This window comes from Entelurus aequoreus, linkage group LG20 (assembly GCF_033978785.1).
Source record: "Entelurus aequoreus isolate RoL-2023_Sb linkage group LG20, RoL_Eaeq_v1.1, whole genome shotgun sequence".
In the NCBI taxonomy this organism is placed as follows: domain Eukaryota; kingdom Metazoa; phylum Chordata; class Actinopteri; order Syngnathiformes; family Syngnathidae; genus Entelurus; species Entelurus aequoreus.
The window spans coordinates 30,066,645-30,091,547 of NC_084750.1; the positions used below are offsets into that span (position 1 = coordinate 30,066,645).

General features: G+C 40.2%; 1 protein-coding gene across 3 annotated transcripts in view; it reads left to right on the forward strand.

Moving 5' to 3' along the window:
• The first annotated feature begins 2,132 nt into the window (after nucleotides 1–2,132).
• The window catches only part of slc50a1 (solute carrier family 50 member 1), a 90,993-nt gene continuing 68,222 nt past the window's right edge, over nucleotides 2,133–24,903 (forward strand). For all 3 annotated transcript variants that reach the window (XR_009822189.1, XM_062029949.1, XM_062029948.1), the window contains exons 1-4: nucleotides 2,133–2,375; nucleotides 5,606–5,683; nucleotides 19,553–19,676; nucleotides 19,761–19,922. Coding sequence is in view for 2 of the 3 variants with exons in the window: in XM_062029949.1 (XP_061885933.1) it covers nucleotides 2,308–2,375; nucleotides 5,606–5,683; nucleotides 19,553–19,676; nucleotides 19,761–19,922 (432 nt within the window). In the remaining variant the exon portion in view is untranslated. The remainder of the gene's footprint in view (nucleotides 2,376–5,605; nucleotides 5,684–19,552; nucleotides 19,677–19,760; nucleotides 19,923–24,903) is intronic.

The following is a 24,903-nucleotide window of genomic DNA, read 5'->3' on the forward strand; positions in this document are numbered from 1 at the left end:
AAAGCAAAAATACTCTGTACTCCTCATCTATGACTCCTGTATCCAGGGAGTGTGTTAACTATAACAAAAACGACAAAAAAATTAATTTGGGAAAATAAAAATAGCAATCTACCGTATTTTTCAGACTATAAGTCGCAGTTTTTTTCATAGTTTGGCTGGGGGTGCGACTTATACTCAGGAGCGACTTATGTGTGAAATTATTAACACTTTACCGTAAAATATCAAATAATATTATTTAGCTCATTCACGTAAGAGACTAGACGTATAAGATTTCATGGGATTTAGCGATTAGGAGTGACAGATTGTTTGGTAAACATATAGCATGTTCTATATGTTATAGTTATTTGAATGACTCTTACCATAATATGTTACGTTAACATACCAGACACGTTGTCAGTTGGTTATTTATGTGTCATATAACGTACACTTATTCAGCCTGTTGTTCACTATTCTTTATTTATTTTAAATTGCCTTTCAAATGTCTATTCTTGGTGTTGGGTTTTATCAAATAAATGTCCCCCAAAAATGTGACTTATACTCCAGTGCGACTTACACTACCGTTCAAAAGTTTGGGGTCACCCAAACAATTTTGTGGAATAGCCTTCATTTCTAAGAACAAGAATAGACTGTCGAGTTTCAGATGAAAGTTCTCTTTTTCTGGACATTTTGAGCGTTTAATTGACCCCACAAATGTGATGCTCCAGAAACTCAATCTGCTCAAAGGAAGGTCAGTTTTGTAGCTTCTGTAACGAGCTAAACTGTTTTCAGATGTGTGAACATGATTGCACAAGGGTTTTCTAATCATCAATTAGCCTTCTGAGCCAATGAGCAAACACATTGTACCATTAGAACACTGGAGTGATAGTTGCTGGAAATGGGCCTCTATACACCTATGTAGATATTGCACCAAAAACCAGACATTTGCAGCTAGAATAGTCATTTACCACATTAGCAATGTATAGAGTGTATTTCTTTAAAGTTAAGACTAGTTTAAAGTTATCTTCATTGAAAAGTACAGTGCTTTTCCTTCAAAAATAAGGACATTTCAATGTGACCCCTAACTTTTGAACGGTAGTGTATATATGTTTTTTTCTTTATTTATTATGATTTGCGGCCGGTGCGATTTATACTCTGGAGCGATTTATCCATCAGCTAGAGGGACGATCAATTGGCACATCCCTGAAAATACCTGCCAATATTAGTTTTTGCTTGTACAATTGAAGGCAAGACTACAAACGGTATTCAGTTTTAAATGGGTTTGAATTTTTACCTAAAGTAAATGATTATCTTCTTTTTCTTGTCCTATTAATTAGCAGCTACCTGTATTAACATCAATTAGAGCTCAATAAGTTTAAAAACATTTCAACACCTTCTCTCCAGCTGTGAACTTTACTGAAGGTCACTGATTTAAGGTATTCAACGTTTTTTTTTTAAACAATGTTAATCAACTATTGGAACATTGCTTTTAATTATACGTTTCATTACAGTTCTTATTCAGTTATTTTTTTTGCTTCCTGTGGCTTCTCTATGAAGGTTAATTTGTGTGTTTATTACAAAAAAATTGTTTTTGGCACAATGAATTAATGTAACTTAATTTTTTTTTATATCAAATTATGTTGGCAATTCCATTGAACATTTGTGTGTTTAAAAATGTTGTGTATTCTGTGTAAAAAATGTAGTGCGTAACAATTAATTGTAAAAAATATAATTAAGTGTAATTTTTTTTAGTTTTGAAGCTATTTCTGCACTGAATTTTTCTTTACTGAATTCTTACACACTGAATTTTCAAACACTGTATTTTAATGAAGTGTTTTTTTTAAACGCACACATTTTTTTCCCCTCACATGTTATTATTCAATTAATTTGTTAGCATAAATTGATGTAAAAAAAAAAAAAAAAAAAAAATCACAAAATTCAAACGCAAAAAAACATTTGTTAATGTCCAACAAAGCTTTTGACACAAATAGCCTCCACACGTCTCTCCATTAAATCAAAGCCAAACCGACCGGATTTGTCAACACGGTGACGTCACGTAGATCCGGTTCAGCACTGCATTGGACCTGATCCCCACCACGTGATCTGATAAAGCCACCAATCAGAACTTAGAAACCCACATCGACTGGCTACAAACACGGAAGTGGGGCCACCGGAGAAGCCCGCCACGGGCATAGTCCTACGTCAACATTTTACGTTTAAGTACACTCCGAGTCTCTTGGCTAGCTTTTATAATTATACATTGACACGCTAAATAATTATACATTGACACGCTAGCTACACTATCTATTTATTTTTTCTTTCATCCCGTTTATGGATTTCTTGGAGATACTATCATGGGCCTGCATCGTGTTTACAGTCGGAATGTTCTCGACTGGACTGTAAGTCTTACATGTATTGTTAAACAGATTGTTACATATATCCTCTCTAAACACATTCAGTTGTCTTTATCATCATTTTAGACAATGTATTGATTCTACGATCATTTGACGGATCAACATGTTGTAAACTTGAGTTGAGTTGAGTTTGAGTTTATTTGGAACATGCATGCATACAACATGATACATCACAATTTCCAGTTTCTCTATTCAACATGTTCGAAAAGGAGTAGGAAGAAGCAGAGTTTATTTAATCCTGCCCCTTTTCCTTTACATAGCAGTTGCTAAAACTTTTGTTCACTTCCTGTTCTCAGTTTATTCACAATTAACTCCATAAGTAATAACAATACAAATAAATAAATACATTAATAATAATGGGTGAAGTAAGTTATATTTCATATGGTGAGATGAGTAAGATTATCTTGAAAATGAATGGATGGATGAAATAATTTCAGAATGGTTCTTCTTCTTTGTACTTTGTTTACACTTTAAGTTTGAAGAGTTTATTGAAGTGGTTCATACTGGTACATTGTTTGATTTCTTTGCTTAATCCATTCCATAATTTAATTCCACATACCGATCTACTGAAGGTCTTAAGTGTTGTACGTACGTACAAATGTTTTAAATATAAAAATGTTTTTAAGATTGTATTCCTCGTCTTGTTGAGAAGAATTGTTGTACAAACCCTGTTTCCATATAAGTTGGGAAATTGTGTTAGATGTAAATATAAATGGAATACAATGATTTGCCAATCCTTTTCAACCCATATTCAATTGAATGCACTACAAAGACAAGATAATTGATGTTCAAACTGAAAAACTTTATATTTTTTTTGCAAATAATAATTAACTTGGAATTTAATGGCCGCAACACGTGCCAAAGTAGTTGGGAAAGGGCATGTTCACCACTGTGTAACATCACCTTTTCTTTTAACAACACTCAATAAACAATTGGGAACTGAGGAAACTAATTGTTGAAGCTTTGAAAGTGGAATTCTTTCCCATTCTTGTTTTATGAAGAGCTTCAGTTGTTCAACAGTCTCGGGGGTTCTCCGCTTACGCTTCATAATGCACCACACATTTTCGACCGGAGACAGGTCTGGACTGCAGGCGGGCCAGGAAAGTACCCGCACTCTTTTTTTTTTTTTTTTACAAAGCCACGCTGTTGTAACACGTGCTGAATGTGGCTTGGCATTGTCTTGCTGAAATAAGCAGGGGCGTCCATGAAAAAGACGGCGCTTAGATGGCAGCATATGTTGTTCTAAAACCTGTATGTACCTTTCAGCATTAATGGTGCCTTCACAGATGTGTAAATGACCCATGCCTTGGGCACTAATGCACCCCCATACCATCACAGATAATGGCTTTTGAACTTTGCGTCGATAACAGTCTGGATCAGTGGTCCCCAACCACCGGACCGATTGTACCGGGCCGCACAAGAAATTAAAAAAAATATTTTTAAATTTTTTTTTTTTTTTTTTAAATTAATTTAGCACTGCGTGGGTTCCCTCCGGGTACTCCGGCTTCCTCCCACCTCCAAAGACATGCACCTGGGGATAAGTTGATTGGCAACACTAAATTGGCCCTAGTGTGTGAATGTGAGTGTGAATGTTGTCTGTCTATCTGTGTTGGCCCTGCGATGAGGTGGCGACTTGTCCAGGGTGTACCCCGCCTTCTGCCCTATTGTAGCTGAGATAGGCTCCAGCGCCCCCCGCGACCCCGAAAGGAATAAGCGGTAGAAAATGGATGGATGGCATAAAAAACACAATATATACATTATATATCAATATAGATCAATACAGTCTGCAGGGATACAGTCCGTAAGCACACATGATTGTATTTCTTTATGAAAAATAAAAAAAATAAAAAAATCCCCCCCCCCCCCGGTCCGTTGGACAAATTTTCAAGCGTTGACCGGTCACCAGCTACAAAAAGGTTGGGGACCACTGGTCTGGATGGTTCGCTTCCCCTTTGGTCCGGATGATACAATGTGGAATATTTCCAAAAACAATTTGAAATGTGGACTCGTCAGACCACAGAACACTTTTCCACTTTGCATCAGTCCATCTTAGATGATCTCGGGCCCAGAGAAGCCGGCGGCGTTTCCTGGATGTTGTTCATAAATGGCTTTCGCTTTGCATAGTAGAGCTTTAACTTGCACTTACAGATGTAGCGACAAACTGTATTTAGTGACAGTGGTTTTCTGAAGTGTTCCTGAGCCCATGTGGTGATATCCTTTAGAGATTGATGTCGGTTTTTGATACATTGCAGTCTGAGGGATCGAAGGTCACGGTCATTCAATGTTGGTTTCCGGCCATGCCGCTTACATGGAGTGATTTCTCCAGATTCTCTGAACCTTTTGATGATATTATGGACCGTGGATGTTGAAATCCCTAAATTTCTTGCAATTGCACTTTGAGAAACGTTGTTCTTAAACTGTTTGAATATTTGCTCACACATTTGTTGACAAAGTGGTGACCCTCGCCCCATCCTTGTTTGTGAATGACTGAGCATTTCATGGAATCTACTTTTATACCCAATCATGGCACCTACCTGTTCCCAATTAGCCTGCACACCTGTGGGATGTTCCAAAAAAGTGTTTGATGAGCATTCCTCAACTTTATCAGTATTTATTGCCACCTTTCCCAACTTCTTTGTCACGTAATGCTGGCATCAAATTCTAAAGTTAATGATTATTTGCAAAAAAAAAAAAAGTTTATCAGTTTGAACATCAAATATGTTGTCTTTGTAGCATATTCAACTGAATATGGGTTGAAAATTATTTGCAAATCATTGTATTCTGTTTATATTTACAACTAACACAATTTCCCAACTCATATGGAAACGGGGTTTGTATATTCTTGGGTAGCAGATTATAGTTTGCTTTGTGTATAATTTTAGCTGTTTGCAGATTCACTATGTCATGGAATTTCAGTATTTTTGATGCAATGAATAAAGGGTTTGTATGTTCTCTATATCCAACATTATGTGTTATTCTAACTGATCTTTTTTGTAACACCGTTAATGAATGAAGTGTACTTTTGTAGTTATTTCCCCATATTTCTACACAATAACTCAGATATGGTAGCACTAGCGAGCAGCTAGACTGTCTGGTTTAAATGGTTGTCAGCTGCAGTGTTAACAGTAATGGCCTACTGTCTATTATATATGTGCTGACCTCGTCTTACCATATGTATATGTATGTGTGTGTGTGTGTTTCATTTGATCTTCTAGGGTCGATGTACAGGTGATGCGAAACTCCATGAGCACTGACCATATCCAGTTCCTGCCTTATCTCACCACGTGTGTAAAGTGAGTTTGCTGGCTTATCTGCAACAGTTTTAAAGAGGAACTGCACTTTTTCTGGATTTTTTAAATTCACAATGTAAGATAAGTACTCATGTTTTTATTAATGCATTTGAATTCGTAAAAAACAGCTAGTAAGAGGTGGCGTACAATGCAGCCAATGGGAGTACACTATTCCGCCAATAAAGCCCTCTAAAAGACGCCAACAAGACTCCATTTACATCTCGTGACCTGAATAAGTGAAGTGAAGTGAATTACATTTATATAGCGCTTTTTCTCAAGTGACTCAAAGCGCTTTACATAGTGAAACCCAATATCTAAGTTACATTCAAACCAGTGTGGGTGGCACTGGGAGCAGGTGGGTAAAGTGTCTTGCCCAAGGACACAACGGCAGTGACTAGGATGGCGGAAGCGGGGATCGAACCTGCAACCCTCAAGTTGCTGGCACGGCCGCTCTACCAACCGAGCTATACCGCCCCATAATAATAAATGGAATGAATGAATACTAACCAAGAATTAGGGATATTGTTATTATAAGCTGTAACGCCGACAAACTATTTTTAGCGACGCATTGATCACAGAGCTAACTATCTTATGCTGCTATATTGACATATTAAACTGCTTCATCACCTCTGAGTTGGTGGAAGTTAATTTTAGATCATAAATCATACCTCTCACCTGGATAGAAGAAGGATGTGGCCATAAACCGAGAAGTTGGCCAACTTTGACATCCAGAGATGGCCAGAAGGACAATACTGCGACATGATGTAGGCCCCTTCTACACTAAGCCGGATAAGGTTATCCAGGGTAAATCCCACCTAACCTTATCCGTGTCCACACACAACAATGCCACCGTTTAAGACCCCCTCCGTCCGCCAGCGCAATGCGACCTAGTACGCATGCGTGAAAAAATTTGCGCGTCATAGTCACCTCTGACCTGGATTTGTATTCTTACCCTGTGTTTCAATGTAGCCTTGCCACATTTCTTTTAACAGTAAACCTTGCTTGCCTCAGCATCAGCAGCTGTTAGACTATTGTAGTGCATCACACCTGAGCCATCATACATGAATCATATCTTTAATGGACATTTGAAAGTAAACAATGTGATAAAGAACATTTTACAACAATCAACAACAGGACACTGCTTGTAGGCTGAAATTGGCGGTCGTACTTGACGGCCGCAACCACTTCATGGCTTTACAATAGTTATGGAGTACAAAACTAGATGTTGAGTAATCGCTCGACATACATCGCGGACAATAACTGACAGTCTGCTTTGCCAGTCCAAATGCATTCGCTATTTTTCATAGTCTTCCTTTGTCCACGGGAGCCCGCATTGTCGTCTCTCCTTCGACAAATGGACAACGTTTTTCACTAAGTAGAATCACAGCTGACCTGGACATTCGAAAGTTCTCTTGCCGTTCCTAAGGCACAACACACTCGGTGACAAACATATCCCACCAGGGTGCCGTTCTTCCAGGACTTATCCAAAATCGTCACTCAACATTGCCGTGTTGCCGTCTGAGATGTGTTGTATCCCAAATAGCTGCAATCGCCCGTTTCCTTCTCTTAAGGTATTCATGTGTGATTTCCAAAAGCGCCTGTACATGTACAAGAAGGAGAAACACGGGCATGTCTGCCTTATGGTGCATTTCAGCTTTAAATAACAATATATAAATAAAAAATGTCAGTGCTTATCTCACGACGTCAACATAAACGCAACGTCAACATAAACGCATTAGAGATAGTGTTAGCCTTTTAGCATTAGCATTCAGTTCACTCGGGTTGAGACAAATTACTTCACAAATGGCATGTCACTGACTACTTTTACAGAATGTAACAAAGTAACTAGTAAATATTTGATGTGATTTACCTTTGTTCCACTTGTCCTTCAGTTCACATGTCTCTTCCGACTACCAGGTCGGAGTCCTACTGAGCAGCCCGCCTCGCCCCTTCAAAGTTCGACTGAATACTTTATACTCCTTTGTACGGTATTCCAGTATTAGTATAGTACCACGATACTATTGAATCATATTCGGTACTATACCGCCTCTAAAAAGTATCAGTTCCCCACCAAAATGTAAACAAACGCCATTGGTGGATGTACACCTAACATAATGATACCAAGTACCGGAGCGTCGATACTACTGTGATTACATCAACATTTTTTGACATCTTCTTTCGTTTTTTTAAATGTATGTTATGTTTATAAACTCAGAAAATATGTCCCTGGACACATGAGGACTTTGAATATGACCAATGTATGATCCTGTAGCTACTTGGTATCGGATTGATACCCAAATTTGTGGTATTATCGGAAACTAATGTAAAGTATCAAACAACAGAAGAATAAGTGATTATTACATTTTAACAAAAGTGTAGATAGAACATGTTAAAAGAGAAAGTAAGCAGATATTAACAGTAAATGAACAAGTAGATTAATAATTAATTTTCTACCAAATGTCATTAATAATTTTGACAAAATAATAGAATGATAAATGACACAATATGTTACTGCATATGTCAGCAGTTAAATTAGGAGCCTTTGTTTGTTTACTTACTACTAAAAGACAAGTTGTCTTGTCTGTTCACTATTTTGTTTAAGGACAACTTTGCAATAAGAAACATATGTTTAATGTACCCTAAGATGTTTTGTTAAAATAAAGCCAATAATGCAATTTTTTTGGTCCCCTTTATTTAGAAAAGTATCGAAATACATTTTGGTACTGATACCAAACACTACTCTTTTGTAAAAACGTTTAAAAGAGTATTTCCACTTCTCTTAGCTTCATGTATTGAAGTGAAGTTTGCAAATATAATAACCTGCTTTAAATTGCATACTAGTTTAAAGACTATGGCTGAGTAAAAACACTGCAAGATAGTTCCACTAATCAGCGTTCTTTAGCACACAGATGCCCCGCTAAAGTTCATTCAAGTCACAAGTTACTTCCATTGCAATAAAAATACACAACAAATTATGAGATAAACAAGTTGTCCTCGCATACTGTAATGGCGGCAGAGTACAAAGTTTTAGTAATGCCCAACACTGTTCAACCAATCAGTGTTTGACAGCACAGCCTGCCCCTCTAAGGTTCCTGAAGAACTCCCAAAAGTCCCACCTTGCTACCAGGAACTAAAAATTGTTCCTGAAGAACTAAATCTACCTGGGTAGTTTTTGGTAGAAACACAGGGGAACGTTAATTTCCCTGGTAAATGGGAAAGCTCCTGTTAAAGTTCCTGCGGTGGAAAAAGGCCTAATGTACCTAATGCACATAATGAATGTGGGGGGAAAAAATCGGGATATTGATTCACACAAACATGCGATGTAATTTTTAAATACATTTGGTATCTCTGGATTTTGGTTTAATTTGTTCTGTGATGCAGCTGGTACTGTCACGCCAAATTTCTTCCCCCTACAAAAACCTCCCCCTCCCCCCATTTACTTCCGGGGCTGCGTCCAATAAAATCACAAAGTTGCCGGGGGTCCTTAACCGGCACGCGACTGTCCTGTTTCGCGCCTGTACAAAAAAAAACAATAATCGATTTCTTCAGATTCCAGCAGCTGTCAAAGACGAAGTATCCTTCAAGCGACGGGCAGTCAAAGCCGAAGTGCTATCGATCGATGTCAATGACGTAAGAAGAAACATGACCACGGAAGTAAATGGGGGGGGGAGGTTTTTGTAGGGGGAAGAAATTTGGCGTGACAGTACCTAGAAAAACTCATATTGCAAGACAGCATCACCAATTGAAATGAATTGAAATTAATGTACCGTATTTTTCAGACCATAGGGCGCACCGGATATAAGACGCACTGCCAATGAGCGCATCTATTCAGGTCTATTTTCATACAAAAGGCGCACCAAATTACAAAGAGCATTATAGGGGTCATATTATGATATTTTTTCTACATTTAAAACACTTCCTTGTGGTCTACATATCATGTAATGGTGGTCAAATGCCGTTTTGTGTAGCGAGTCGACCGACAAATACTAGTTCAGTGGTTGGCGCTTAGCTAGTCATTATTAAGTACTTATTAATGCCTTATTCGACATGGCCTTATTATAACCCTAACCCTCTAACCCTGGCCCTAACCCTAACTCTAACCCTAACCAAATAACTCAAAATTAAGTCTTTGTTACTTAGAATATGTTTCCCTAGTGTCCAAAAAACTCTAAATTAAGTCTTTGATACTTAGAATATGTTCCCCACACTAAAGTGTTACCAAAAACATATAATAACTGTGTCTTGAATTTGAAAAAAAAGGAGGGTTCGGTGAATGCGCATATGAAACTGGTGGGGTTCGGTACCTCCAACAAGGTTAAGAACCACTGAAAAACTACACACTACTTTGTATTAGAAATGGCAACATCAGAGGATGATTGCCCCACAATGAGAACATAAGAGAAAAAGAAGAAGCATATTGACTACGGTGTCATCGAATACTACAATGGCGGCTGCGCAAACATTTTTGGGATTTATGCAGATCCCAAATACATATTAACAGGAATCAATAGGTAAGAAAAGTTGGTTTTGCATAATATTGCAAAACAAAACGCCAGATGTCTCCTAAGAAAGTGCCTCCGAAGGTTATATTCCTTTAAGCCTGCATTTACTTAATTGCAAAGTAAACAGATCGGCTTTGACACCACACTGTCAATAAATACATTATTCTGCCCTCGCTACTCGTTTCCAGCATGTGCAGCTAGTTAAAAGCATGAAGAAATAGAAGCTCCAGAAGTTTTGTTGAGGACTGATGTTCCTTATTTTGAAATATTTTCCTTCTTCAGTTTGAGTTCTTTATACTTATTCCTTCATTTAGGTTTGTAAGACTGAAAATGTAAATATAAAATAAACATTACAAAAGGTCTGACAGGAAACAACGACCGGAGCACTTGGTCGGGGCAGAACATTCATACTTTGTTGTTTAGTCACCGTTAAAAGTCAGATTTTTGCCATTTCTTTTGATTTTTTTTTCAGGGTTGAATGAGTAGTATTCTTCTATTTACCAAACTGCTGCTTCATTGTGACACATATTCCTCGCTGTTGCCCCCTGTGGGGTGGTGAGAGTACTGCATACATGAGCAAACTTAGTTTGAATGGTTTCATCAAGCCTATTTGGGTGATGTTCGGAGGGCCAAATGAAAGGCTTTGGCGGGCCGGATGTGGCCCGCGGGGCGACAGTTAAATAGACTTGCTTTAAACCGTTTTCCTGTTAATGATATACATTATGTCAAATAAGTAAAAAGTATAAAAAGGAAACTCATTTCAGCTGCTTGTACCCGTGATCTTGTCCTTTCGGTCATAACCCCAAGCTCATGACCATAGGTGAGGATGGGAACGTAGATCAAACGGTAAATTGAGAGCTTTGCGTTCCTGCTCAGCTCCTTCTTCACCACAACGGATCGATACAGCGTCCGCATTACTGAAGACGCCGCACCGATCCGCCTGTCGATCTCACAATCCACTCTTCCCTCACTCGTGAACAATACTCCGAGGTACTTGAACTCCTCCACTTGGGGCAGGGCCTCACTCCACCCTTTTCCGGGCGGGAACCATGGACTCAGACTTGGAGGGGCTGATTCTCATTCTCATCATGCATCGACACAACAAAATTAAATATTTGTGGATTTAGTTTCTGTCAACATTTCTGTCTCATTTCTATTCGTGAACGTAACTTTCAGTTGATTTTGTCATCGTCTTAGTCTATGTGCATTTGTTTTGATTAGTTATCGTCTTACTTTAGTCAGGGGTAAATAGATTGTTGACGATAACTAGAACGAAAATTATTATTCAACAAAATTAAGTGTGTGTGTGCATGCGTCCACGCGAAGAAATTGTCCAATCAAATTGCGATCTCAATTCTAAGCAAAAAAAAATCTCGATTCACGTTTTTTGCAGCTCTACAATGTATCTTACTTTTCAAACTGAGGTCAAAGTTCAGTCATGATATAGACAGAAATAGGGATGTTAAGTTATGAACATTTTTCTTGTGACCAAAATCATCACAGTTATCATTATTATTGCGGTATAGTTGGGCGTGCAAGAAAAGTACCTTTACACACATTAAAATATTTTGACCAAGTTGTTATTTTTTTAATAACAAAAAAAACACTGTAAGAAAAAATCAATCAATCAATCAATGTTTATTCATATAGCCCTAAAACACAAGTGTCTCAAAGGGCTGCACAAACCACAACGACATCCGTGGTACAGAGCCCACATAAGGGCAAGGAAAAACTCACAACCCCAATGGGACGTCGATGTGAATGACTATGAGAAACCTTGGAGAGGACCGCATATGTGGCTGACCCCCCCCTATAGGGGAGACCGGATGCAATGGACGTCGAGTGGGTCTGACATAATATTGTTAAAGTCCAGTCCATAGTAGATCTAACATAATAGTGAAGGTCCAGTCCATAGTGGATCTAACACAATAGTGAGAGTCCAGTCCATAGTGGGGCCAGCAGGAGACCATCTCGAGCGGAGACGGGTCAGCAGCGCAGAGATGTCCCCGACCGATGCACAGGCGAGCAATCCACCCCGGGTCCCGACTCTGGACAGCCAGCCCTTCATCCATGGCCCTGTGACCCCCCCTCCACAATGGAGAGGGGGGCAGAGGAAAAAAGAAAAAAAACGGGAGATCAACTGGTCTAAAAAGGGGGTCTATTTAAAGGCTAGATTATACAAATGAGTTTTAAGATGGGACTTAAATGTTTCTACTGAGGTAGCATCTCTAACTGTTACCGGGAGGGCCTTCCATAGTACTGGAGCCCGAAGAGAAAACGCTCTATAGCCCGCAGACTTTTTTTGGGCTCCGGGAATTACCAATAAGCCGGAGTTCTTTGAACGCAGATTTCTTGCCGGGACATATGGTACAATACAATCGACAAGATAGGATGGAGCTAGACCGTATAGTATTTTATACGTAAGTAGTAAAACCTTAAAGTCACATCTTAAAGGCCTACTGAAAGCCACTACTACCGACCACGCAGTCTGATAGTTTATATATCAGTGATGAAATCTTAACTATGCAACACATGCCAATACGGCCGGGTTAACTTATAAAGTGACATTTTAAAATTCCCAGGAAATATCCGGCTGAAACATCGTGGTATGATGACGTATGCGCGTGACGAAGTCCGAGTAACGGAAGTTATGGTACCCCGTAGAATCCTATACAAAAAGCTCTGTTTTCATTTCATAATTCCACAGTATTCTGGACATCTTTTGCAATTTTTTTAATGAACAATGAAGGCTGCAAAGAAGACAGTTGTAGGTGGGATCAGTGTATTAGCAGCGGACTACAGCAACACAACCAGGAGGACTTTGTTGGAGCGCTAGCCGCGCTAGCCGCCGACTTCACCTTGACTTCCTACGTCTCCGGGCCGCCAAACGCATCGGGTGAAGTCCTTCGTCCTTCTGACGATCGCTGGAACGCAGGTGAGCACGGGTGTTGATGAGCAAATGAGGGCTGGCTGGCGTAGGTGGAGAGCTAATGTTTTTAGCATAGCTCTGTGCAGTCCGGTTGCTAAGTTAGCTTCAATGGCGTCGTTAGCACAGCATTGTTAACCTTCGCCAGCCTGGAAAGCATTAACCGTGTATTTACATGTCCACGGTTTAATAGTATTGTTGATTTTCTATCTATACTTCCCGTCAGGGGTTTATTTCTTTTGTTTCTATATGCAGTTAAAGCAAGATGCTATCACGTTAGCTCGTAGCTAAAGCATTTCGCCGATGTATTGTCGTGGAGATAAAAGGCACTGAATGTCCATTTCGCGTTCTCGACTCTCATTTTCAAGAGGATATAGTATCCGAGGTGGTTTAAAATACAAATCTGTGATCTACAATAGAAAAAGGAGAGTGTGGAATCCAATGAGCCAGCTTGTACCTAAGTTACGGTCAGAGCGAAAAAAGATACGTCCATCGCTGCCTCTCAAGTCATTCACTGTAACGTTCCTCATCTACGAATCTTTCATCCTCGCTCAAATTAATGGGGTAATCATCACTTTCTCGGTCCGAATCTCTCTCGCTCCATTGTAAACAACGGGGAATTGTGAGGAATCCTAGCTCCTGTGACGTCACGCTACTTCCGGTACAGGCAAGGCTTTTTTTTATCAGCGAGCAAAAGTTGCGAACTTTATCGTCGAATTTCTCTACTAAATCCTTTCAGCAAAAATATAGCAATATCGCGAAATGATAAAGTGATGATAAAATTTGCAACTTTTGGTCGCTGATAAAAAAATCCTTGCCTGTACCGGAAGTAGCGTGACGTCGCAGGTTGAAGGGCTCCTCACATTTCCCCATTGTTTACACCAGCAGCGAGAGCGATTCGGACCGAGAAAGCGACGATTGCCCCATTAATTTGAGCAAGGATGAACGATTCGTGGATGAGGAACGTAAGAGTAAAGGACTAGAGTGCAGTGCAGGACACATCTTTTTTCGCTCTGACCGTAACTTAGGTACAAGCTGGCTCATTGGATTCCACACTCTCTCCTTTTTCTATTGTGGATCACGGATTTGTATTTTAAACCACGTCGGATACTATATCCTCTTGAAAATGAGAGTCGAGAACGCGAAATGGACATTCACAGTGACTTTTATCTCCATGACAATACATCGGCGAAGCACTTTAGCTACGGAGCTAACGTGATAGCATTGTGCTTAAATGCAGATAGAAACAAAAGAAATAAGCCCCTGACTGGAAGGATAGACAGAAGATCAACAATACTACTATCAGGAGACACCAAACCAAACACTGGACCTGTAACTACACGGTTAATGCTGTGCCGCCTGTCGAAGCCTAGCAATGCTGTTGCTAACGACGCCATTGAAGCTAACTTAGCTACGGGACCTCGTCAGAGCTATGATAAAAACATTAGCGCTCCACCTACGCCAGCCCTCATCTGCTCATCAACACCCGTGCTCACCTGCGTTCCAGCGATCAACGGCGCGACGAAGGACTTCACCCGATCATTGATGCGGTCGGCGGCTATCGTCGGATAGCGCGTCTGCTATCCAAGTCAAAGTCCTCCTGGTTGTGTTGCTGCAGCCAGCCGCTAATACACCGATCCCACCTACAGCTTTCTTCTTTGCAGTCTCCATTGTTCATTAAACAAATTGCAAAAGATTCACCAACACAGATGTCCAGAATACTGTGGAATTTTGCGATGAAAACAGAGCTGTTTGTATTGTGATACAATGAGTCCGAATACTTCCGTTTCAACCATTGACGTCACGCGCAAACGTCATCATACATAGACGTTTTCACCCGTAAGTTCCCCGGGAAATTTAAAATTGCATTTTATAAGTTAACCCGGCCATTTCATCATTGATATATAAACTATCAGACTGCGTGGTCGGTAGTAGTGGGTTTCAGTAGGCCTTTAAGTGCACAGGAAGCCAGTGCAGGTGAGCCAGTATAGGCGTAATATGATCAAACTTTCTTGTTCTTGTCAAAAGTCTAGCGGCCGCATTTTGTACCAACTGTAATCTTTTAATGCTAGACATAGGGAGACCCGAAAATAATACGTTACAGTTATCGAGACGAGACGTAACGAACGCATGAATCGCTAGTGGACAAAATGGAACGAATTTTAGCGATATTACGGAGATGAAAGAAGGCCGTTTTAGTAACACTCTTATTGTGTGACTCAAACAAGAGAGTTGGGTCGAAGATAATACCCAGATTCTTTACCGAGTCACCTTGTGTAATTGTTTGGTTGTTTGGTCAAATGTTAAGGTGGTATTATTAAATAGATGTCGGTGTCTAGCAGGACCGATAATCAGCATTTCCGTTTTCAATCAATGTTTATTTATATAGCCCTAAATCACAAGTGTCTCAAAGGGCTGTACAAGCCACAACGACATCCTCGGTACAGAGCCCACATACGGGCAAGGAAAAACTCACCCCAGTGGGACGTCGGTGAATGACTATGAGAAACCTTGGAGAGGACCGCATATGTGGGTAACCCCCCACCCCTCTAGGGGAGACAGAAAGCAATGGATGTCGAGTGGGTCTGACATATTATTGTGAAAGTCCAGTCCACAGTGGATCCAACACCTCAGCGAGAGTCCAGTCCACAGCGGGGCCAGCAGGAAACCATCCCGAGCGGAGACGGGTCAGCAGCGCAGAGATGTCCCCAACCGATGCACAGGCGAGCAATCCACCCCGGACCTATGCAACTCCCCCTCGCAAGGGACAGGGGAGAAGAGGAGAGAAGAAAAGAAACGGCAGATCAACTGGTCTAAAAAAAGGGGGGTCTATTTAAAGGCTAGATTATACAAATTAGTTTTAAGATGGGACTTAAATGCTTCTACTGAGGTAGCATCTCTAACTGTTACCGGGAGGGCATTCCATAGTACTGGAGCCCGAATAGAAAACGCTCTATAGCCCGCAGACTTTTTTTTGGCTCTGGGAATCACTAATAAGCCGGAGTTCTTTGAACGCAGATTTCTTGTCGGGACATATGGTACAATACAATCGGCGAGATAGGCTGGAGCTAAACCGTGTAGTATTTTATACGTAAGTAGTAAAACCTTAAAGTCGCATCTTAAGTGCACAGGAAGCCAGTGCAGGTGAGCCAGTATAGGCGTAATATGATCAAACTTTCTTGTTTTTGTCAAAAGCCTTGCAGCCGCATTTTGTACCAACTGTAAACTGTAAACTTTTCTTGGCGTTGAGTTGCAAAAAGTTAGCGGACATCCATTGTTTAAAAAACAATTATTAACAAAATATTATATTATATTATAATGATAAATGGGTTGTATAGCGCTTTTCTACCTTCAAGGTACTCAAAGCGCTTTGACAGTATTTCCACATTCACCCATTCACACACACATTGACACACTGATGGCGGGAGCTGCCATGCAAGGCGCTAACCAGCAGCCATCAGGAGCAAGGGTGAAGTGTCTTGCCCAAGGACACAACGGACGTGACTAGGATGGTAGAAGGTGGGGATTGAACCCCAGTAACCAGCAACCTTCCGATTGCTGGCACGGCCACTCTACCAACTTCGCCACTAAAACATATCTATAAATATGTATAAATATAAAAATATTTAATATAATATTATGTTTAATATTATACAATATTATATTAACAAAAAACACTATTTTGCATGTTTTGTATTTCTTATGCTTCTCTAATAGTGTTTTAGTCTAAGTATTTTATCTGCTACTGGCTTTTATTGTTTTAAATATTGGTGTCTACTGTAACACATTAAGATTTATTTAAATGAAAATCGCGTAACAAATAAAATCTGTATTATTTATTATTTCTTGTGGGCCTTGTGGCGTCCTACGCTGTTCAGCAGTCCTTGAAGGCATCATAAAAACACATCAGCTTTGTATTCCTCTGAGTATAAAAGAGATTCAGTGGTTGTAGGTTCAATGTGCACAATTGAATATCTTAGTTGCTCAGACAGCAATGTGTTTATATAAGTTTATCGTGAGGTATGTTGTTTTTTAATGAGGAAAGACTTTAATGCCTCTTGTTTTCATGTTAGCATTTAAGCTAGCAAGCTGGTGCCAGTTTGTCTGTGAATTCATCAAAGTGCAGTTATCAATGACAGTTTTTCCATCATTTTGATTTAAAAACAGTTATATTAACCGTTGGGAGTTGTACTGCGGTTATCATTAATACTGGTTATCGTTACGTCCCTAGTCAGAAATCAACATGTAAGACAACATATTGAGTCACACCTCACATTGGAGATCTTAAACCAGGGCCTGCCAGAGTCCAAAATCCGGCCCTGTGGGAAGTCCCAAGTTAAAAAAGAAGTTAAAAAAGATATATATATATATATATATATATATATATATATATATATATATATATATATATATATATATATATATATATATTATTTTTTTAAAGGCCTACTGAAACCCACTACTACCGACCACGCAGTCTGATAGTTTATATATCAATGATGAAATCTTAACATTGCAACACATGCCAATACGGCCGGGTTAACTTATAAAGTGCAATTTTCAATTTCCCGCTATACTTCCGGTTGAAAACTCCTTTGGATGATGACGTATGCGCGTGACGTAGCCAGTGAAACAGAGGTATGGATCCCCCATTGAAGCCAATACAAAATAGCTCTGTTTTCATCTCATTATTCCACAGTATTCTGGACATCTCTGTTGGTGAATCTGTTGCAATTTGTTCATTGCATTATGGAGAAAGAAGCTGAGCAAGCAAAGAAGAAAGTTGTCAGTACAAAGCGGAGTCTTTTGCGAGGGAAGTCAGCAACACAACACAGCCGTTGTTTCATTGTTTACATTCCCGAAAGATGCAGTCAAGATCGAAGAATTCGGACAACAGAGACTCTTACCAGGAGGACTTTGACTTCGATACACAGACGCCTGTAGAGAACTGGGACAACACAGACTCTTACCAGGATTACTTTGATTTGGATACACAGACGCGGTACCGTGAGTACGCAGCTGTGCTTCCAAACATTTGATCGCTTGCCCGTACGTGCGTGTCACGTACGTAACTTTGGGTAAATATATAAGCTTTATGAACCTTGGGTTGGGTGAACGGTCCTTTGGGCTGAGGGATTGTGTGTGTTGTGCAGGTGTTTGAATTGTATTGGCGGGTTATATGGACGGGAGCTAGGAGCTAGCATAACAAACACCTAGGTGTTTTTATGCGGGATTAATTTGTGGCATATTAAATATAAGCCTGGTTGTGTTGTGGCTAATAGAGTATATATATGTTTTGTGTTTATTTACTGTTGTAGTCATTCCCAGCTGAATACCAGGTCCCACCCGCGCGCTTCCAAACATTTGATCGCTTGCCCGTACGTGCGTGTCATGTACGTAACTTTGGGTAAATATATAAACTTTATAAACCTTGGGTTAGGTGAACGGTCCTTTGGGCTGGTTGTGTTGTGGCTAATAGAGTATATATACGTCTTGTGTTTATTTACTGTTGTAGTCATTCCCAGCTGAATATCAGGTCCCACCCGCCTCTCACAGCATCTTCCGTATCTGAATCGCTTCCACTCCCCACTAGTCCTTCACTTGCACTTTCCTCATCCACAAATCTTTCATCCTCGCTCAAATTAATGGGGAAATCGTCGCTTTCTCTGTCCGAATCGCTCTCACTTCTGGCCGCCATCACTGTAAACAATAGGGAACTTTGCGTAAATGTTCAACTAACTACGTCACGCTACTTCCGGTGGGGCAAGGCTTTTTTTTGTCAGATACCAAAAGTTGCGATCTTTATCGTCGTTGTTCTCTACTAAATCCTTTCAGCAAAAATATGGCAATATCGCGAAATGATCAAGTATGACACATAGAATAGATCTGCTATCCCCGTTTAAATAAAAAAAATTCATTTCAGTAGGCCTTTGAATTATTGTTTTTAAAAATCTGTCCGTTCAAATCCATTTTCTATGGCTTGTTACTCTCGGTGTCTCCTAACACTCAGGCAAATCATATTGTCCAAAAATGCATTTTCCCATCAATAACGTGACATTGCGTCAATTAGTGCGTGAGGAATATATATATGTTTACAGCCCGGCCCCTGGCCTAATTGTTTTAACCCAATGCGGCCCCCGAGTCAAAAAGTTTGGGGACCCTTGTCTTAAAGAGGGATTTCTATGTACTCTTTTAGTACTTTGTCAACTTGTTGTCATATGACGACGACATGATCAGAAAATAAAAATCAAAGCAGGGTCAAACATTTAAGTCTCAAGCCATAATATTAGTTGCGTTGATAAGAGTTTTCTGAAATTGTTGTCCTCATAAGACAAAAAACACAGGACATGTTAAGTGACAGCGCTTTGTCCATCCACTTTTAATCGACCGATGTAACGAGTCTATTTGTTTGGTCATCATTTTGTCTGCTTTTTGATTCCATAGCAACCTGGGCTGGCTATACTATGGGACACTGAAGAGTGACCATACACTTATTGTGGTCAACCTGATTGGAGCTATCCTGAACCTTTTGTACATCTTGACATACTTGACATACACAGAACAAAAGGTCAGCAGTATTGATGCTATCATGCTTTAATTGATGTGTTTGTTTTCGTGTCTCATGACTGTTTCCTCTTTCATGTTTTCTTAGAGGCAGGTGGTGTCCCGAATCGTAGGAGGAGCAGTGCTGGCTACCAGCACTTGGTTGTACATCGCCAAGATTCTTCCACCTGGCGACATGCAGCTCAACCAGCTCGGCCTGATCTGCAGCGTGGCCACCATCAGCGTGTATCTGTCACCACTCACCGACCTGGTAAGGAACATTTACTCGAAGCAGCTTCAGAAGAATAAAGAAAACACCCTTTTCAAACCTTGTAATGTACAGTATCTTCAATGATGTCAAAGGAAGAACATTTAATTGATTTTCATTTCTTACGGTGAGACAATACATGCTTCTGGGCTGTCTATCATTCTGTGTATTTCGACCAATCAGATAACAGGAAATTCACAGTGCCCTCATAATAAAAGAAACCTACCATGTTTTTCCGCAAACATTAAGGCATAAGCATTGAGACAGATTGTGAAAATCAGTAGAATTGCTCTTTATTCCTGTAAAAAAAATGTTTTCTTAGGTGTGCATGGAGCCCGTGTAATGTGGATATACGATATCAGGAGAGATTAGAAGGGGCAAAACTCTCCATTTCTAAAGCCGAAAAAAAAAAAAAAACAGAGCACCAGCAAGTACAAGGCTATTTGTTTGAAGGTGAGTTCAAGAATTGAAAGATAAATTAACGTTCAGGAAATCCTACAGTTGCAGCATTATGTCTGTTAAAGATTCTACCTGCGTTTGTTTGTTGAAAAGTCAGAGGCCAGGGGCCTCATGTATTAGGAGTTGCGTGGATTTCCTATTAAAAAATGGTATACACTCAAATGCAGAAAACGTCGTACACACAAACAGTTTCATATATATCAAATGTGCGCACACATTAATCCAAGCACATTTCTTTTTTACATCCCAATAGTCTTTGAATTGAGAACACCTCTCCACGCCCTCATTTAAATATGGAAATCATATATAAAATTAGCCTAAGTACCCACAGCCTGTAGAAATGTGTGTACATGACCCATGAATTCAGCATGAGGCACCGCACATTTTCATGTTCAGTTCACTGTTGATAAACCGAAATCTGCGAAATCTAAACATGGCATTGATAAACTGGATTGTAAAATTAATTAAAAAGATATTCTCGACGTGAAGCAGAGGTTTGGGGGAACCTGCCTGTCCTGACAGAACATTTGCTGCCGGCTACATGAAAGACTCGTGGGAAAAATAGCGGGTCCTGTGCCTGTCAGTGCTTCCTGTTGAGGACATGGAAGATGTTTATCTATTTGGAAGTGTGATCACAGGGCATCTGCTGAATGGACTGAGCATTGCTTTGGTGTATCGACAAATTTGAAAGAAGATGGCAGCTGTTCAAGAAGCCCAAAGGCTGCCCGTCGCAATGGACGATATGCGTAGAGCTGTGGGTACACAGACTGTGATGATCTTGAAATCGCAAATAGGATAACGTCATGGAAAGACTTTCTGAAATGCAAAGATTGATTAACATAAAAGCCAGAATAGAAGATTAAAGGCCTACTGAAATGAATTTTTTTTATTTAAACGGGGATAGCAGATCTATTCTATGTGTCATACTTGATCATTTCGCGATATTGCCATATTTTTGCTGAAAGGATTTAGTATAGAACAACGACGATAAAGATTGCAACTTTTGGTATCTGATAAAAAAAAGGCTTGCACCTACCGGAAGTAGCGTGACGTAGTCAGTTGAACATATACGCAAAGTTCCCTATTGTTTACAATGATGGCCGCATGAAGTGAGAGAGATTCGGACCGAGAAAGCGACAATTTCCCCATTAATTTGAGCGAGGATGAAAGATTTGTGGATGAGTAAAGTGCAAGTGAAGGACTAGTGGGGAGTTGAAGCTATTCAGATAGGGAAGATGCTGTGAGAGCCGAGGGTGACCTGATATTCAGCTGGGAATGACTACAACAGTAAATAAACACAAGACATATATATACTCTATTAGCCACAACACAACCAGGCTTATATTTAATATGCCACAAATTAATCCTGCATAAAAACACCTGCGTGTTTGTTATGCTAGCTCCTAGCTCCTCTGCTAGCTCCTAGCTCCATAGAACACGCCAATACAATTCAAACACCTGATCAACACACACAATCACTCAGCCCAAAAGACCGTTTACCTAACCCAAGGTTCATAAAGCTTATATATTTTTAAAAAGTTACGTACGTGACGCGCACATACGGTCAAGTTATCGAATGTTTAGCAGCCAAGGCTGCATACTCACGGTACCTGATATTCAGCTGGGAATGACTACAACAGTAAATAAACACAAGACATATATATACTCTATTAGCCACAACACAACCAGGCTTATATTTAATATGCCACAAATTAATCCTGCATAATAACACCTGCGTGTTTGTTATGCTAGCTCCTAGCTCCTCTGCTAGCTCCTAGCTCCATAGAACACGCCAATACAATTCAAACACCTGATCAACACACACAATCACTCAGCCCAAAAGACCGTTCACCTAACCCAAGGTTCATAAAGCTTATATATTTTTAAAAAGTTAGTACGTGACGCGCACGTACGGTACGGTACGTGTTATGCTAGCTCCTAGCTCCTCTGCTAGCTCCTAGCTCCATAGAACACGCCAATACAATTCAAACACATGATCAACACACACAATCACTCAGCCCAAAAGACCGTTCACCTAACCCAAGGTTCATAAAGCTTATATATTTTAAAAAAGTTACGTACATACGCAAAAAAAAGCCAAAGCTGCATACTCACAGTAGCACGTCTGCGTCTTTGTCATCCAAATCAAAGTAATCCTGGTAAGAGTCTGTGTTGTCCCAGTTCTCTACAGGCGTCTGTGTATCCAAATCAAAAGTCCTCCTGGTTAGAGTCTCTGTTATCCGAGTTCTTCCATCTTGACTGCATCTTTCGGGAATGTAAACAAAGAAGCGCCGGCTGTGTACTGTTGTGGCTGACTACGTTCGAAAAATACGTCCATTTCGCACCGACAACTTTCTTCTTTGCTTGCTTGGCTTCCTTCTCCATAATGCAATGAACATGATTGAAACAGATTCACGAACACAGATGTCCAGAATACTGTGGAATTCTGAAATGAAAATAGAGCTTTTTCGTATCGGCTTCAATGTGGAAGGCATACCCGTGTTCGCCGGGCTACGTCACGCGCATACGTCATCCGCAGAGGCGTTTCGAACCGGAAGTTTAGCGGCAAATTTAAAATGTCACTTTATAAGTTAACCCGGCCGTATTGGCATGTGTTATAATGTTAAGATTTCATCATTGATATATAAACTATCAGACTGCGTGGTCGGTAGTAGTGGGTTTCAGTAGGCCTTTAAGATCAGACAAACCATTGGAATGTGTCTGCGCACCTGGAAAACAACAATTCTTATCTACAATTCGAATCCCTTGCAAATGGCCTTGGCCAGGCCGTGCCGTAAACATCCCAGAGAGACAAGCACAGGAATAGCTGCTCTGAACCCTCCCCTCTTCTTCAGCAAAACCTGGGGAGTTGAACTGTGTTCGCCGTGCCTTCAAAGCGACTCCATGCCTATAGACATAACACACACCATGGACCATGAACTGCCACCCGCAGATATGCATACATACACCAACCCCACCTCCCACCTTTGCCATCTCTTAACCTCTTGAGGTACGACGGCTGGCTGGAGCAGCACCAGAAGGGCAGCAACATCGACACTGAATACCCATACCCCCAACTTTCCAATTGCAAGTCTTGTGGTTTCTGTGTCATAACGTGTATATGTGCTTATCGTGGCTATCAAGTTTTCTTTTTGTGGCCCCAAACTGAGGCCCCCAGATCCTCGTCCACCTTTTCCCACCTTATATGATGTTCCTGTACGTCTGCTGCTCTTGACCCCGGATGTGCTTACAGTGTAACTTTGTTGTACTTTTTAAGTGCAATGACAATAAAGTGCTATCTATCGATCGATCTATACTTACCAACTTTGCCGTGAAAAAGGGCGTACGCCAGGTTTTTGTGCATATGCAGGCTTAATAAATGAGGCCCCAAGTCTTCTAAAATATTTAACAAGCATATATTCAAAACAGGTCATACGTCAATGTTACAGCGTTGGTCTCACTCCTGCAGAAGTCTTATCGATCGCGTTCGTAAGTGAGTGTCTCCACAAGCAAGTCTCTGCAAGAGTGAGTTCCGATGAAGGATTCGTCACTGTCTTTATAGCAACAAATCCATGGCCAACAAGCCCTCACAAGGGCTGGGACGAGTCCAAGTTTGGAGATGTAGATGCTTGACAACTTGAAACCGGGGTTCCTTTCAGAGACGTCATTCCCTTCAAGGGACTAGACATCTTCAAGGGACTAGACATACGAGAACATATATTAATGTCTTAAAACAACAGATTAGCGGACTGGCAGACCGATGGCAGTTCGATGACGCAGCTGCATATTTGTGCAGATAGCGACAGCAGCCAGACAGAGCAAAGACTGCACATGGCATGAGAGCAAAGAAGACACATTAAGTGTGTGCTCTTAAAGTCTATTAAAGCTTTAATATTATATACTATAATATTCTAACACATCCATGAATACAAAGAATTACACAATTTACCTACCCCTAGTAGTTTAATGTTTGTAGCCGCAGGCCTACTGAAAACATTTTTTTTTTTTTTGGAGCCGCAGGCCTACTGAAAAAACTTTTTTTTTGTATGAATGTTTTTTTGTATGAATGTTAAAGAGACAATTGTATGAATGTTAAAGAGACAATTTTTTGTGTGAATGTTAAAGAGACAATTTTTGGTGGAATGTAATGCTTGTTACGTAACTTCTCTCCTTTTTGTGTCTGTCGGGATAATTATGCTCAGCAAGAATAAAAGCATAAGGAATCTTACATTTTTTTCCTTGGAAATTTAAATGTGTTGTCTATGTGGTGGCAGATTTTTCTGCATTGACGACGAGCGCCTTACATCAACAAGCACATCGCAATTTCCGCCTTCCGAAACACACATTTCAAAGAATGTAGCCTTGGGTAAAGTAGTTTAGGCCCCTCTTAGGATCGTCACAACATATTGTATGCATCGGGAAGGGAAGAAATGCTCATTTTGTCTGAGATTTGAGCGTGTGATTGCTGATCATCCACCATCTTTCATGAAAGTGTGTGGGCATGACAACAGTAACCAGGTGGGCG